The following is a 17,039-nucleotide window of genomic DNA, read 5'->3' as shown; positions in this document are numbered from 1 at the left end:
CTCCCTTCTTTCCTCCATGGGGGTTCTCAGCTTCCTCTTCCACTCACATCCGCCTGTCTGCTCCCAGAGAAAGCAGACTTGAGCAAGACATGGGCAGGCTGAGGCAGTGCTTGGGAACAGGACAGTACCTCTTGGCTCACAGTGGCCAAGGCTTGACCTTTGCATCATCTGGACCAAAGAAGTCTCCAAGCTCTGTGTCTCATGTGGCCTTCCAAATCCCATGGCCCAGCCTGGGCCTGGCCTTCTCATTGCTTGCTAGGGCCCTGTTAGAAGCAGATGGCAGCCGGCCTTCAGAGATGGCTAGGGTTCCTTGGTTAAGGGACCTGAAGAGGCCCTTGAGACATCTCCTGCGGTCGGCCTTAGAGTCGAGAGACCTCACATTCTTCACTCCTCAGTCCTGGGGGATTTGTGGCAATGAGTCACGGTGGTCCTATGGCAAGCCCCTGCCAACCTAGGCCTTAACCAGCAACACTACAGATTGTGCCAAGTGACCCAGTGCCTATGGGCAGTGGGTTCTCAGGACTGATATTCTTGGAATAAATTCCACTTGGCCCTTCAAAGTTGTCCTCAAAGCTTTTTATTTCTGCTGGGAGCAATTCCCACTTCCCTTTGCACTGTGGGAAACTGCCTCAGGATAATCCAGTGGGGTTGAGGATCCAGGACTGGATGAAGGTTCCTACTGCCATGTGGGCCCTGGAGTTGGCTGTGCACAGCTGTGGGTATGGGAGGAGGCTGAGGCCTCAGGCTTTTGCCTGCATACTCAGTGCAGATGGTGGACCCGTCCTGCCCTGCAGCAGCCAGCTCTCCTTGGAACCAGCACACTGGGCCTCTTCAAGGAGTGTCTTTATTCAGGGATTGTACACATCACAACCTCTTCTTGAAGTCAAACCTAATTCCCAGGTCCCCAGACGCACTCAAGTCCTCTAAGGCTGGCAGGGTAATGTGTTTGGGGATGCGAGAGTGACCACCCACGCAGAGAGCTGGCCTGGACTGCATGCTGCCTGCTTCGGCTTTCCCACTTCCCTTGGTGTGGAAACGCTGCCCCAAAGCACCGCCAGTGCGTGGAAAGAGTCCAGGCCTTGTTTCCCTGCTGCCAGAGGTGGAATGGTCTGGGCTGTCAGAGTTCCCTGAAGCCAGTCTTGCCCAGCTCTTTGGCCATGGCTACTTAGGGAATAGGCCCTGAAGGGTGATGGGCCACGTGGGCCCACCCTGCAGCTACAGGCGCAGCCTCTTGATGTCCTCGTTGCGGAAGTCTATGCGCAGAGCCAGCACTTGGCGCACTTCAGCAGGGGTGAGGCGCCAGGTCAGTGGGCCGGAGTTGGCACCCCAGTAGTCTAGGATCTCTGTCACCTGTGGGTAAGAATACAGAGACCAGTCAGCAAGGTGGGGGCTATTCCTGAGGAAAGCCCTGGACTCCACTAAAGGCAGAGCAGGGGTACCAAGGAAGGGAAAGGTACCCCAGAGGGCTGGGCTACTGACAGAGACAAGGTTTGAGGGAGTGGCAAGGGTACACATTTTTGTCTGCTTCTTTCCAGTCACCTTTCTCTGGCTAGGCTGAGGGAGCCCCACATACCCGCTCCAGGTTGAGAATTGTAGCCATCTGGGAGAGTCGGGCAAACTTGTCTCGGATGGTCCAGGTAGTCACCGTGGTAAGGTAGGCGATCAGTGACCTCAGCTCCTTGTCAAACTGTAGACCTCCCAGCTGTAGGACAACACAAAGCCCAGTCACTGTTTAAGGCCAGGCCCTCTGGCCCAGCAGAATTGCCCTCCAATTGCCCCCAGAGCTGGGTGGCAAATGTAGCAGGGTCTCAGGTGGTGTTCTGTAGCTCGTTTGCTTTAGGGCCTCAGAAACAGGCAGGACTAGACTTAGGTACGCAGGGTCTACAGGGAGCAGATAGGGGACACAAGTCCTGAGGCGACATGGCATGGCTTGTCTTCCTCCCAGGCAATACAAGAGCTGTGGACCCTTGTACCCCTGAACTTACCCGATTAAAGGTGGATTTCAGCACCACTTTCTCCAACTCGACAGCAACAAGGCTGGTCATGAGGCCAGTCAGACTGTCATAGATGACTGGGGACAGGCTGGCCTGCACATAAAAAGCTTGTCATTAGCATAAGTCCTGCCCAGCCCCTCGTCTTTACACTGGAGTCTTCACAGGGCCATTGAGGCCACAGGGCAGCGTTTGAGGGCTGGGGCTTGGAAGGGCTTTTAGGGTCTCCAGCAGGAGTGTGATTAGAAGCGGTAGACTCCTAGTTTGGACATGGGTGAGTAATTTTGTAAGCTGACCCCCATACCCTGCTCACCTTGAACTCTGCCATTTGTTGCTCCAGGTTAAGGATGAACTGTTGGACCCAAGGGTCATTGGCTTCATAATCATTGAACTCTTCCTATTGTCAGGAAGCAAAAGGGGTTACTATGGCTTCTTTCTAAGTATTATTCAACCCTGCCAACCTTAGACTTCTGAGAAATTGATGGTAAGAGGACCTTCCTCTCTGTGGCTTCAGACTCCTTCATTTTAAAACCAGCTTGAGGGTGCGCATTTGACCTAGTGGTTAAGAAGCCCACATCCCATTCTGGAGTGCCTGAGTGCAATATGTGCCTCTGACTACGTCACCCTAACTTCCTGGGAAACAGTGGTGATGGCTCACCAGTAGCTAAGAGGCTAAGACTGCCTTCCTGGCTTCTAGCTTTGGCCTTAGGCCAGTCCAGACTATTATGGGTATTTGGGATGTGAGCCAGCAGATGGGAGCTTTCTTTGCTATCAAATAAATAAGTAAATGAAAAACAAAAAGAAAAACACCAATGGGGTAGATGTTGTGGTTAAATGGTTAAGCCACTGCTTGGGATGCCCCCAACCCATATCATGGAGTGCCTGGGATTGAGTCCCAGCTCCTCTGCTTCCAATCCAGCTTCCTGCTAATGTGCATAGAAAGGAGCTGATGGCCCAAGTACTTGGGTTCCTGCCATGCACATGGGAGACCTGGATAGAGTTCCTGGCTCCTGGCTTGGGCCTCCCCAGCATTGGCTGTTGCAGGCAATTTGGGGAGTAAACCAATGGATGGAAGCTCTCTCTTTCTTCCCCTGTCACTCTGCTTTTCAAATAAATTAATTAATTAGAAAAATCAACAACAACCAAAAAGCAACTTGGACACTCAGGCTAACAGAAACTGCTGCTGCATCATACCTGTGACCAGCAAACAACCCTGGGTTGCAGCAGTGGCCCACAAAGTATGGTATGGCTCCTCACATTTCACTACCCCTTGAATTTCAAATTCTACAGGACAGAAATCACTAAGGGGGAAAAACAACCTCTTACGTCTATGATAGGTGGGACAAGAGCCTCAATAATAGAGACTGAGTCAGATTAAGACAAACTCCCTTTAGAGGTTCACTCTGAGTCCTGACAATGGTGGGAACCAGCTGTTTCCTGGGAGGGACCTCATCTCTGAGGGTAAGGGTGAAGGCTAATTCTGGGCTTGATGGCTGCCTGTGGTCAGGCTGACCTCCTCGATGTTGTGGGAGACAGACAAAAAGGTGTTGATCCAAGGCTGCACCTGCGGCTTGACTGCTGTGCTGTTGAGCTCTGCCAGCCCTTCCTGCACAAGGACAAGGCAGAGACAGATCAGACACACGAGGTACATGTCCCATTCCCTCCACTTCTGCTTTATTCATCCCTGGATTGAGGGTGCTCTTCCAGCTTTGAGGCCTTCTGCACGCCTTGTTGGAAACATAATAGGTAATGCTAGTAAAAGCAGCTGAGAACAACATGGCTTTTTCCAGATCTGTGCTGATCCAGGTCTAAGGTAGAGATGAGGCCCTGAGGTGGTTCCAGAAAACTCTCAAGAAACTTCAGAGTGCCTGGTGCTTAGCAGCACCTGTGGCTAAGGTCAAGAAGCAGGTCAGGGTAACCAGGAGGATCCATTTCCTCTGAGCATGTCCCTGAAGGCTCTTGTCATTGTGGCAATTCTAGAGACTGGCTCGTCAAATGTGACAAATGCACAGCTGAGAAAATTAAAGGAGCCTTTAGTCTCAAGGGACTTGCGCAACGCTGCATGTTACTGTCACCCCTTCTTCCTGCTCCCTTATCCACAATGGAACCCACAAAAAGCAAATTAACAGTCTTCCCAGAGCAACACATAGGCACAGGACTCACTCAGCAGCTGAGCCTGGGGCTTACCTGTAAGAGGTCTCGGAATTTGTTGGACACGGCAGCCAAGTCAGAAAGGCAGCTGTCAAATTTGGCCTGGGCCTGCTCCCCTCCAATACCCTGGCTGAACAGCTTGGTGCAGTCACTCTAAGAGAGAACATTGCTGTAAGACTCCCAAGCATGCCTGGGTTGTGGGAGAGTGAGCAGAAGCACTGGAGGCCAATATACAGCTGGCCATTTCTCCTACTCCAGCCTTCCTGGGGAGCAGAGTAGGCAAGAGCCCTGGATGGCCTTCACAAAACCTGGATTCCATCCTGGTCACTCTCCTTGTGGCTCCCACCTCTGCCTCTGTTGCAAAGCATCTTCTTCAAGTATCTACCATCCAGGCCCCTCTCCTTTCTCAAAATCTCAGCCTAAAAGTCAGGAAGAATTGGGCCCCTCATTTTCTAATATTTAACAAAGGGATTGCTCCACACTATCATTTTTAACTGCACAATTTATAAGGAACACTGCATGCATGCACTTCATGTACCAAGTGACTTATATTATGCCATTCATCTCACAGCAGCCCTGAGGGACACAGGTCTTTATTCCTGTTTTACAAATGAGGAGACTGGCCGGCGCCGTGGCTTAACAGGCTAATCCTCCACCTTGCGGCACCGGCACACCGGGTTCTAGTCCCGGTTGTGGCGCCGGATTCTATCCCGGTTGCCCCTCTTCCAGGCCAGCTCGCTGCTATGGCTCGGGAAGGCAGTGGAGGATGGCCCAGGTCCTTGGGCCCTGCACCCGCATGGGAGACCAGGGGAAGCACCTGGCTCCTGGCTTCGGATCGGCGCAGTGCGCCGGCCGCAGTGGCCATTGGAGGGTGAACCAACGGCAAAGGAAGACCTTTCTCTCTGTCTCTCTCTCTCTCACTATCCACTCTGCCTGTCAAAAAAAAAAAAAAAAAAAAGAGGAGACTGAGGTTACAGAACTTGTCCAAGGACAGATAACTGGTCAGTGGTTAAGTGGAGGTTTGAACTCTAGGGTATGTGATTTCAAAACCCAAGGAATTTCCTTTATACCCTTCTGCCATCCTTTAAAAAACAATAGCAACCAGCTTTGTACAGGGTTTGCTACAACAGCTCCATCATAAAAGACTGTGTTATAAAGTGCTATCAACACTGTTTTTTCATTAGGCCACCTAACAAACCCAAGCAGGGCAAGATGGAGCTCTGTATCTTACTGATTGATGACAGAACTGAGTGGGGCTCAGAGACGTAAGGGACTTGCCAAAGTCACATGCCTAATGTGTGCTAGATAGAAGATCTAATTTACTTCTGATCTTCCAACTCATGGGCCAGGGATTTCCCCCACTGGTCCAGAGTTTCCTTGTTGCCATGCGGATCACCACTGAATCCTGGCAGAGTGGCCTCATGTCAGACAGCGTTCCAGCCCCTACCAGGATGAGTGTATGGAGAGGCTGCTGAAAGCTGATAGACAATGTTTCCTATACCTCAAGTGTCTTCTTCAGAGTGGAGATGTTTTCACTGCAGACTTCCACGTTGTTCAGAGTCACCTAGGAGATGAAGAAAGAACATGACTTCTTGCACTGTAGACTCGCTACCTACTCCAATGCCAAACTGGCTGACAGCTATAGTCTATCAGGCTCATAGGAGGGCTGGCTGGAGTTTAGATGCAGGCTAAGGAAAGTCTGCACCACCATCACCAGGCAAGTGTTCAGATCTTGGGTTACCAAGAATGGTGAACCAGCCTCACACTTTGTCCTAATGCTGACAACAAGACAACAATGCCATTGAGACTAAGCTGGATTTCAGGTCTTTTTACTCTGTGTTACCTACAGAGCAGAGATGGCTCAGGCACACAAGGACAGGATAAGTTCTAGTGCTCAAAACTGCCAAGCCCAGGTCAGTGATGCAAAGTTTGACATTGATCAGAAAGGCTTCTGGAGAGCCTGCCAACTGTGAGGTGTTTTCTCATTTGTTATCTTACTGACTCTGCCAAGTACTCCTACAACACAAGTGTTACTGAGCCCAGTTTGTAGGAGGAGAAAATTAGACTCCTTAAAAGGTGAAATGGCTCACTACTGGGCACCAACAATTAATTCAGCAAATATTTACTGAGTGCTTATGATGTGCCAGGCATTGAGGAGAAAACAGTCAACAAAACACAAAGCCCTCCTCTTCCTAATGTTGACATTCCAGAAGAGATGTCAGATAGTAAAGAAATACATGTATTATGTTAAGTAGTGACAAGCTCACAAAGAAATTCAAAGTGATGGGGCCAGTGCTGCGGTATAGTAGGTTAAGCCTCCGTCTGTTGCACCAGCAATCCCATATGTGCTTTGGTTCAAGTCCTGGCTGCTCCACTTCTGATCCAGCTCCCAGCTAATGGCCTGGGAAAGCAGTGGAAGATGGTCTAAGTGCTTGGGCCCCTGCACCTATGTGGGAGACCCAGAAGAATCTCCTGGCTCCTGGCTTCAGATCTTCTGTTCTGACCATTTGGTGAGCGAACGAGCAGATGGAAGATCTTTCTCTGTCTTTCCTACTCTCTGTCAGTTACTCTGCCTCTCAAATAAAAAAAAAAAATCTTAAAAAAAATATTTCAGAGTGACAAGATCACAAAGCTGAGCAAGATTTAGAATCCAGCTGTTCCAACTCTGGGGCTCCTTCTTTCTCAAGTCTCCTACTTCACAGACTAAGTGCAGAAACCCAATCATAAAGTGCAGCATGTGATAAAATTAAGGCACAAACTGCCATGACCATTTAGAGGAAAGAAAAACTGCTTTGGTCTGAGAAGGCTACATGGAAGAGTTGGTAGTTGAATGAAACTTACAAGGTTGAACATAATCCTGATGGGAATGGAGGGCAAGTGCACTCTACCCCATCAACCTCTTCCCAGCTTGTTGTCCTAGTTGATACCTTTGTCATAGTACCTAGGGCTTCATGATATTCCTTGGTTATTTGTTCCTATCTATGTTTTCCACTAGAATGAGATCCCAAGAAGGCAGGGATCTAGCCTGTCACCCTCAATGATGTTTCTGTAGTATAGCACTGTCCAGTTCCCTGTGTTTCCTTTTAAGAAAATTTTAAGTAATTTATTTGAAAGGCAGAGAGAGAGACAGAAATAGAGAGCTCCCATCTGCTAGTTCACTCCTCAAATGCCACAGGGGTTGGGACTAGACTGGGCCAAAGCTGGGAGCTAGGAACTCAATTCGGGTTTTCCATATGGGAGGCAAGTGCTCAAATACTTGAATCACCACTGCCTCCTAGGGTCTGCATTAGCTGGAAGTTGGAATCAGAAGCTGGAGTTAGTATCAAACCCAGATGCTCCAATCTGGGATGTGGGCATCTTAACTATGAGGCTAAAGACTATCCTCCAAACTTTCTTATGACAGAAATACTCTAAACCTGTACTGTCCATTATGGTAGCTCCTAGTTATGTGTGGCTCTTGAGCATCTGAAATATGGCTAGTACAACTAAGAAACTGGATTTTTGGGGTTGGCGATGTGGTACAGTGGGTTAAGCCACTACCTGCAACACTGGCATTCCATCTGAATGCTAGGTTTGAGTCCTCATTGCTCCACTTCCAATCCAGTTTCTGGCTAATACACCTGGGAAGGCAGCAGAGGATAGCCCAAGGACTTCGGCACCTGCCAGCCACATGGGAGATCCAGATGGAGTTACAGGTTCCTGGTTCAGCTTGGTCATTTGGGAAATGAACCAGGAGGAGAAGATTGCTCCTTCTCTGGCTCTCCTTCTCTCTCTGTGACTCTGCCTCTCAAATAAATAGTTTAAAAAAAGAAACTGGATTTTCAACTTAAATGTAAACTCAAATAGCTACCTGTGTCTAGTGGTGACCACATTGAGCAGCACAGCTTCAGAACCCAGAACAGTACCAATATACAGAAGTTTCTCAATAAATATTTGTTGAATGAGTGAGTAAACATGTTCTAGAGTAGAGATAATACATATAAGCAAATGGAGACTGGTAGAAAACCACAGAAGTTATTTGGAGATCAGCAGAGTCAGTTCACAGACATGTGAATGGAAGTAGCTAGACACAGAGCTACAGAGGCTGGTGAGGTCTGACTGGGACTCGGGTGCTGTGCTGAATACTGGGCCTTTGTCCTGTAGACAATGGAGTGGCACTGAGGCATCTTTCAGCAGGTGAATGCCATGTTGAGCACAGCTGTGGTCTGAGCATAGAAACCTAGAGGCTGTGAATGGCAGGAATTACAGTGAGAGGATCCCACTGTCCCTGATCTGGTATGTTGGATGGCATGGTCAGGAAGGCTGGGCTGAGGTTGGACAGAGTAAATCTTTAAGACTTGAGGCCGGCGCCGTGGCTTAACAGGTTAATCCTCTGCCTTGCGGCACCAGCACACCGGGTTCTAGTCCCAGTTGGGGCGCCGGATTCTATCCCGGTTGCCCCTCTTCCAGGCCAGCTCTCTGCTATGGCCCGGGAGTGCAGTGGAGGATGGGCCAAGTCCTTGGGCCCTGCACCCGCATGGGAGACCAGAAGCACCTGGCTCCTGGCTTCGGATCAGTGAGATGCGCTGGCCGCGGCGGCCATTGGAGAGTGAACCAACGGCAAAAAGGAAGACCTTCCTCTCTCTCTTTCTCACTATCCACTCTGTCAAAACAACAACAACAACAACAACAACAACACTTGAGTCAGGGACCAGTATTATGGTATAGCAGGCTAAGCTGTTGTCTGCAATGCTGGCATTCTATACAGGTGCAGGTTCAAGTCCCAGCTGTTCCACTTCTGACCCCGTTCCCTGCTAATGTGCTTGGGAAAGCAACATAACATGGCCCAAGAGCTTGGGCCCCTGCCACCTACATGGGAGACCTGGATGAAGTTCCAGGCTCCTGGATTTGATCCAGCCTAATCCCAGCCATTTTGAGTCTTTTTTTTTTTTTTAAATTAATTAATTTATTTGAAAGTCAGAGTTACACACAGAGAGAAAGAGAGGCAGAGACAGAGAGAGAGGGCTCCCATCCGTTGGTTCATTCGCCAGATGGCTGCAATGGCCGGAGTTGCGCCTATCCAAAGCCAGGAACCAGGAGCTTCTTCCAGGTCTCCCATGCAGCTGCAGGGGCCCAAGGAGTTGGACCATCTTCTACCATCTTCTACTTTCTACTGCTTTCCAAGACCACAGCAGAGAGCTGGATTGGAAGTGGAGCAGCCAGGACTCAAACTGGTACCCATATGGGATGCCAGCACTGCAGGCAGCGGCTTTACCCACTACGCCACAGCACTGGCATCCATTGTGTCTTTGAGGAGTGAACCAATGGATGAAAGATCTCTGTCTCTCCTTCTCTAACTCTGACTTTCAAATAAATAAACATGTTTTTAAAATTAAATAAATAAGGGGGCTGGCACTGTGGCATAGTGGGTGCTTAGATCTCCGCCTGTTGCACTGGCATCTCATATGGGTGCCAGTTCTAGTTCTGGCTGCTCCTCTTCTGATCCAGTTCTCTGCTTATGGCCTGGCAAAGCAGTAGAAGATGGCCCAAGTGCTTAGGCCACTGCAACCGCATGGGAGACCCAGAAGCTGCTCCTGGCTCCTGGCTTCAGATCCGCTAACTCCAGCTGTTGTGGCCATTTGGAGAGTGAATCAACAGATGGAAGACCTTTCTGTCTTTCCATCTCTCTGTGATTCTAACTTCTCACATAAATAAATAAAATCTGAGAGAGAGAGAGAGAGAGAGAGAGAGAGAGACCCCGACCTGTTTAAAATAAATAAATGGTCAGAAACTTTAGCATTTCAGATTAAACAGGGTATCCCACAGCCCAAGGGACTTAGATTAGGAATTCTTTTGTCTTCCCCAGACTGCTTCTCCTGCCTGTGTCCTACAGCCAATACCAAAAAACCGAACCAGCAATGCTGTTTAGGACACCCTGATTGCAGATGGGTAAGGCTAAATGTGCCACAACACGAGGTGGCTAACATAACAAGTTATCAGGGAAGTAACTGCACTGTCATGACAGCTGAAGGATGAAGGCCACACATAAATGTTTCTAAGCATTTAAGGGCACCAAGGATAATTGTCACGGGGAAAATGGATTTGGGTTCAAACAGTATTGATTTTAGTTCCCCTTGTACTGTCAGTTCTTGTAAGCTAGATTCACTGGGCTTATCCCACTCGTGGCAACTGATTTGTCAGTATAGTTGGGGAATTCATCTTGACAGGCAAATGAATCAAGGTGACATAAAAACTGGCCCTGCAATGAGAGTGATGACATTTTAAGTACTTGGTGTCAGTAAAGCTGGAAACCCGTCACCAAGCATTTAGCATCACCTTCTTTTCAGCCTTATCTTCTTGGCTCTTAAACAAGGGAACTGTCTGAGTGGGAGGTCCTCACAGAGCAGCAAGTGAGCTAACACAAGCTGGCCAGCCTAGGGGATGAACACAGTTAAGCAGTGGGACATAGGACTGGAAAGCTAGGATGGATTAGATTTAGTAAGCTGGGCTGGCGACATGGCGCACTATGTTAATCCTCCGCCTGCAGCACTGGCATCCCATAAGGGCGCTGGTTCTAGTCCTGGTTGCTCCTCTTCCAGTTCAGCTCTCTGCTGTGGCCTGGGAAAGCAGTAGAAGATGACCCAAGTGCTTGGGCCCCTGCACCCACATGGGAGACCAGGAAGAAGCTCCTGGCTTCCAATTGGCACAGCGCTGGCCGTTCCGACCATTTGGGGGGTGAACCAATGGAAGGAAGACCCTTCTCTCTGTCTCTGTCTCTCTCACTGTCTGTAGCTCTACCTGTCAAATAAATAAATAAAAATCTTAAAAAAAAAAACAAAAAAACCAAGATTTAGTAAGCTGCACAGAAATGACCAGGAGAACCATCTGACTTTGATGTGGTACATATCAAGGAGTCAATGAATGTTTCTAAGCATGAAAAAAAAAAAAAAAGGAATGGAAGTTTTGTTTAAACAAAAACGAGGTAGAATACAAACACACAAAAAAAGTAAATCAGTTCATGATCCTATGATTCTGGCTGTCAGACATTTTGGCAGTTACCAAAGGTAATTTTTTTTTGGGCAATAACCATGACATTCCAGACCAACAGAACCCATGCCTAGTATTTTCAATGATAGGAAGAGATTAGAGCTGCCTAAATAGCCTTCATATGGAATCTGATTAGTTGTTGTATTTTCCCTGTAGGGGGGCAGGGTAGATATTAGCAAGTTTGGGTTTCTGTCTATGAAATCAAGATCTCTTAAATTTTGGGGGTCACAGAACCCTTTAGTAGTCTGATAAAAGCTAAGACCCTGATTCAAGAAGAATGCATGTACACATTTTTGCATACAACCCCATTTGTGGACTGATGATTGAGAGCTCTATTGGATGTTTCCTTCAGGCTCCAAAAAGTCAGGAGCTCAGAAGACTCACAGGCTGGCCAATGTGGGGGATGGGAAGGAATGGACCTGTGAGAGTGCTTTTCCTGTCTATGCCATGCGAGCGTGTGCAAGAGTCCTCATGAGCTCCTGTCTTCTCTTGGCCCCTCACAAACTGGCTGTTGGTACCTGTACAGAAGCTTTCATCCTTCCATGCTGCTCCTTCTCCAGCTGTCACACAACTAGAGAGACTCATTGCTTATTCATAGTCACATTTTGCATAACTGTGGACTTTAATAAGGGGTCACCTCTCCAGAGGAAATTGCTAGAAAGGGAGTCCTGGAAGGATGGAAGGACTGGCACCCGTCCATGCTGGAGGTCTCCCCTCAGAAAAATGGTCTGGTGGCCTGGGAAAGATGTACCTATCAGTTCTTGCCATCTGCAAGCCAAGTGTGACACCAGTGGGGTCACTGAACACTGGGCAGTGCTCTTGGGAATGAGCACACAGAGAGAACTGAAAAGCCCAGCCACCTGGCAGAGAACAGTGCATACCCTGGCTCAGGCTGCTCAAAGTCCCTCAGTGAGAAATGATTCTAGAGCCTTCTTGGAGGAACTCTCCTTAAAAGAAGTTTTCCCTCTATACGGACACTGGAGGAAAGTCTCCAGCTCAAAGCTGATTATACTGTGGTCCAGAGGTCAACAGAAACTGATGCAGGGGTTACCTACCAGGAAGTTCAGCTTGGCTTCATCAGTGCTTTCGATGCCTTTTGTGTCAAACTTGCCCTGCTGGAGGCTGCTGTGCATGATGTTCACGGCGCTTGTCACCCCACGCTGGATGTCCTGTAAGGTGGTGGCTGGGAAGCCCATCCGCAACTTGTTACACAGAACATCCCTGAGGGCAGAATGGCAGCGCTCAACCTAGCCTCTAGGTCAGCAGGACCAGAGGACCCACCACCCTGACCCAGCAACACCCATTGTTCCTTTAGGGGACTACTGTAGGAGACTATAGGAGCTAGGGTACAAGAGTGGCTAACACTCCTCAAGGATGCTGAGATGATAAGAACAGAGGGGTGGGCTCCAACAAACAGCAGGTGGTACAGCTTTGTGAAAGCCACTTTCACAGTGGGAGCTGACAGACTGGGTTTTGAGTCAGTCAGTTCTGGACCTTGTATACCACTACTTTGAGGGTATGTGATCTTTGTCAAGGGATGAATCTCCCTAAGCTCATTTCCTCATCTATAAAATATGGCTAACAGTGCCTACCTCATAGGGTTATTATTAGGACTGAAAAGGACCAAAAGATTAGCACAGTGCCTGGTCTATAGCAATGGTAACCATGCTTATTATTACAACTGCTGGTTTCACCTGAATTGTCTGTTTTCTTTTCTAGGTCTGAGGGCCAAGAGTCCCTTCAGTGCAATCCACAGCAGGTATTTAGCCCTAAAGATATCCAGGATGTGGAGCGATGCCTGGAACCAAGGATGTTGTGCTAGGAACAGAAGCTAAAACCCTGTATAAAACTAGAATCACTAGGAAAAAAATGAATAAATACACGAGTCTTAGAAGTAAACAAAACCAGGATCTTTGTGTTTAGAAAAAAGAAAGGGCATCAACTGTACCTGAAATCAGACTCCAGCTCTGTGGTGGCGAGGTTTATCATGGCACAGAGACAGTCGATGCTGGAACTGGATAGAGCTCGCCCAATGCATTTCTTAACAATGTAGAAGACGTCGTCCACCATACTGGATGTTAACTGGCCCTTCTCATAGGTATCCAGAGCCACAGCCTACTCAAAAAGGCAGAGCTCCAGTGAGGGTCCCAATCCTGCATATTACATTTTGGCTTGTTCCGGTTACACAGACCCTGACTCTGTTGCCTTTTCTGTATCTTATCTTTGTTTCTTTTAAAACAATTTATTATGTCACAGCTTGGTGTGAATCCTCCTTGCCAAAAGAGCTCACTTCCCTATTGATCATTGTTAGGAAATTACGTTTTTAGGGCTTTTATCATGGGGACATCCATAAGCAGGATGTAAGTCATCAAGAGAGTCCCCACTTTCCAGAGACTCCTCACTCACACACCTCCATGGAGGCAGGGAACAGGTAGGCTCCCCAAGGAGTGAGCTGTTCTTTGGTAAGCCTTGGGAAAGTCCCAGCTGGATATACAAAGAGCCTGACAACTCCAAAGATGCCCTCTATCCATAAAAAGCAATGCCGCTCAGTCTGCATGCAAGAGTACTCTCAAAGCAAGATCAAGAAATATGACATGTCTTGGCCATTTCCTTCAGGCTGGCTTCTCAGAGAGGACGCCCCATTTCCAAGAGCTGTGTCCTATGTCCTACCTTATTGACAGTCTCCCTCATGAAGTACTCCTCCATGGTAATGTACAAGCCAATGAGCTCCTGCATGGTACAGCTCAGTAGGCAGTTATTGAGGAGTTTGTCCAGACACTTCTGGTGCTCTAGGGGATAATCAAGAAAGGAACACTCATTTTTCATCCCTATGGGAAACAGCAACTCTTTTCATTTTTTCAGGCTGTTTTCTAATCATTTTTCCAAATATGTACATATTTTACATGGTTATGATCATAGTAAAGATTGTTTTATATTTTGCTTAAAAATCATTTCATAAATATTTTACATACCTCTTGTACTTTTTTTGGTTATTTTTAATGGTTATGTAGCATTGTATCAGGTGGCTACTTTCTGCTTTTTCTTTTAATGACTCTTCTATTTTTAGACATCTAGGTAATATCCAAATATTTTGCCATTATTGGAGATCACAGTAATTGGATATTACAGTGAACACTTTTTTTTTTTTTTCTTCTTGACAGGCAGAGTGGACAGTGAGGAGAGAGAGACAGAGAGAGCGGGGCAACCGGGACAGAATCCGGCACCCTGACCAGGACTAGAACTGGTGTGCCGCGCCGCAAGGCGGAGGATTAGCCTAGTGAGCCGCGGCACCGGCCATTGAACACTTTTGTACAAAAGACGTTTTACTCCTTTTCTAGTGTTAAGTATAGGTTGAACATCTCTAATCTGGAAATCTGACATGCTCTAAAATCCAAAACTTCAAGCACTGACAAAGATGTCAAGGTGAAAAAATCCATCCCTGACCTCATGTGACAGGTCAGTCAAAATACAGCCACACCAGGGCTGCCGCTGTGGCGCAGCAGGTTAACGCCTTGGCCTGAAGTGCCGGCATCCCATGTGGGCACTGGTTCAAGTCCCGGCTGTTCCACTTCCCTTCTAGCACTCTGCTATGGCCTGGGAAAGCAGAAGATGGCCCAAGTCCTTGGGCCCCTGAACCCCATGGAAGACCCAGAAGAAGCTCCTGGTTCCTGGCTTCGGATAGGCACAGCTCCGGCTGCTGCGGTCAACTGGGAAGTGAACCATCGGTTGGAAGACCTCTCTCTCTGCCTCTCTTCTCTCTGTGTAACTCTGACTTTCAAATAAATAAATAAATCTTTAAAATACAGCCACACTAAAAATGTGTAAAATTGCCTTCAGGTTATGTGAATAAGGTATATATGAAACTTAAATGAACTTCATGCTTAACTTGAGCCCCCTCCTTAGATATCTCATTATGTATATGCAAATACTCCAAAATCTAAAACCATTTCTGTTCCTAAGCATTTTGGAGAAGGAATACTCAATCTGTAACAGGAGTCAAGAGATCTAAGTTTTCAAGGCAAAGACAAATATAATGGATATAGAACATTCCATTCTGTTCACCAGCACTGTCCAACAGAATTTTTTTGTAACAGTGGAAGTGTTCTGTATCTGTGTTTGATAGAGTAGCTGCTGGCCATGGCAGCTAATGAGAACTTGAAATGGGGCTAATTGGACTGAGGAACTGGATTTTAAAATTTAATTTTGAGGCCGGCGCCGGAGCTTAACAGGCTAATCCTCCGCCTTGCGGCGCCGGCACCCCGGTTTCTAGTCCTGGTTGGGGCGCCGGATTCTATCCTGGTTGCCCCTCTTCCAGGCCAGCTCTCTGCTATGGCCCGGGAGTGCAGTGGAGGATGGCCCAAGGGCTTGGGCCCTGCACCCGCATGGGAGACCAGGAGAAGCACCTGGCTCCTGGCTTCGGATTAGCGAGATGCGCTGGCCGCAGCGGCCATTGGAGGGTGAACCAACGGCAAAAAAGAAGACCTTTCTCTCTGTCTCTCTCTCACTATCCACTCTGCCTGTCAAAAAAAAAAAAAATTAATCTTGATTAAATTTGAAGTTTAGTTGTCACACATAACTACATCTCTAACCAATGGTTATTATCAACATGAACATGAATTAACCTGGAGAGTTAATCTGTAAGTGAAACTACACTGCGGTACACTTTTTTGTACAATATCATCTACCCCTTCAAAAATTGTGGGTAGAAAAACTGAGAGCAGGTGGAAGACCTTCTTTACATTATTTGATTTTTTTTTGAGAGGCAGAGTGGACAGTGAGAGAGAGACAGAGAGAAAGGTCTTCTTTTGCCGTTGGTTCACCTCCAATGGCTGCCGAGGCCAGCGTACTACGCTGATCCGAAGGCAGGAGCCAGGTGCTTCTCCTGGTCTCCCATGTGGGTGCAGGGCCCAAGCACTTGGGCCATCCTCCACTGCATTCCTGGGCCATAGCAGAGAGTTGGCTTGGAAGAGGGGCAACCGGGACATAATCCGGCGCCCCGACTGGGACTAGAACCCGGGGTGCCGGCGCTGCAGGCAGAGGATTAGCCTATTGAGCCGCGGCGCCGGCCTATTTGCTATTTTTTTAAAAAAGGTTTATGGAGGGGACAGGCTTTGTGGCACAGTAGGTTTAGTCACCGCTTGGGACACCTGCATCCCATACTGGAGTGCTAGTTCAAGTCCTGGTTACTCCGTTTCTGATCTAATTGGCTGCTAATGTGCCTGGGATGGCAGCAGATGACACCTCAAGTACCTGAGTTCCTGGCATCCACATGGGAAATGTGGATACCAGGCTCCTGGTTTCAGCATGGTCCAGCTCTGGCTGTTGCAGCCATGTGGGTAGTGAACCAGTAGATGAAAGATCACTTGGTCACTCTGCCATTCAAATAAATAAATAAATCTTTTAAAAAAGCCTTCCAAAAAAAAGAGCTTTATTGAGGTATAATTTATATTTCAAAAAATTCACCTACTATACATGTATAACTTATAGGCTTGTGCAATAATAGCCACAATCCAGTTTTGAAATATTTCTATCTTTCCTAGAAGTTCCTTACTGCACTTATCTATACCTTTTTATATTGTTAAAATGATCTATTATGTGTACTTTCCATCTCCTAAAATTGAGCAACGAACAGTTAAACTGGAGATAAGACAGTGTGCTGTGAGGCAAAAAGCTGAGGAAAGTCATTTAAAATTGGTATTCTTTGTAAAATGATTATATGGTCTCAAAGGTCCAGTTCAATTCTAAAATGTGGTAAATTAAGATTTTCTCCTGGGAGTCAATTTGCCCACAGACCCACAGAGGCTAACAAGCCTTTTGTTTCCCTAGTAAGAGATATATGATGTAACTATTACAGAAATACCAAACATGTAT

General features: G+C 47.5%; 1 protein-coding gene and 1 long non-coding RNA gene across 2 annotated transcripts in view; one reads left to right on the top strand and one right to left on the bottom strand.

Moving 5' to 3' along the window:
• Positions 1-1,021: 1,021 nt before the first annotated feature.
• The window catches only part of COG4 (component of oligomeric golgi complex 4), a 34,755-nt gene continuing 18,737 nt past the window's right edge, over positions 1,022-17,039 (bottom strand). The window contains exons 10-19 of the mRNA XM_062176389.1: positions 13,839-13,957; positions 13,117-13,283; positions 12,224-12,389; positions 5,644-5,706; positions 4,179-4,295; positions 3,505-3,597; positions 2,305-2,388; positions 1,986-2,087; positions 1,574-1,702; positions 1,022-1,350 (exon numbers count right to left, since the gene is read on the bottom strand). Coding sequence (XP_062032373.1) covers positions 1,216-1,350; positions 1,574-1,702; positions 1,986-2,087; positions 2,305-2,388; positions 3,505-3,597; positions 4,179-4,295; positions 5,644-5,706; positions 12,224-12,389; positions 13,117-13,283; positions 13,839-13,957 — 1,175 coding nt within the window. The 3' untranslated portion in view covers positions 1,022-1,215. The remainder of the gene's footprint in view (positions 1,351-1,573; positions 1,703-1,985; positions 2,088-2,304; positions 2,389-3,504; positions 3,598-4,178; positions 4,296-5,643; positions 5,707-12,223; positions 12,390-13,116; positions 13,284-13,838; positions 13,958-17,039) is intronic.
• Positions 12,309-14,968, top strand: LOC133747922 (uncharacterized). The gene is made up of 3 exons (XR_009864415.1): positions 12,309-12,927; positions 14,330-14,624; positions 14,749-14,968. It is a non-coding gene; the product is annotated as an uncharacterized LOC133747922 (long non-coding RNA).

This window comes from Lepus europaeus, chromosome 19 (assembly GCF_033115175.1).
Source record: "Lepus europaeus isolate LE1 chromosome 19, mLepTim1.pri, whole genome shotgun sequence".
NCBI lineage: Eukaryota > Metazoa > Chordata > Mammalia > Lagomorpha > Leporidae > Lepus > Lepus europaeus.
Note: the sequence above shows the minus strand (reverse complement) of the source record. Positions and strands in the feature narration are given on the sequence as shown.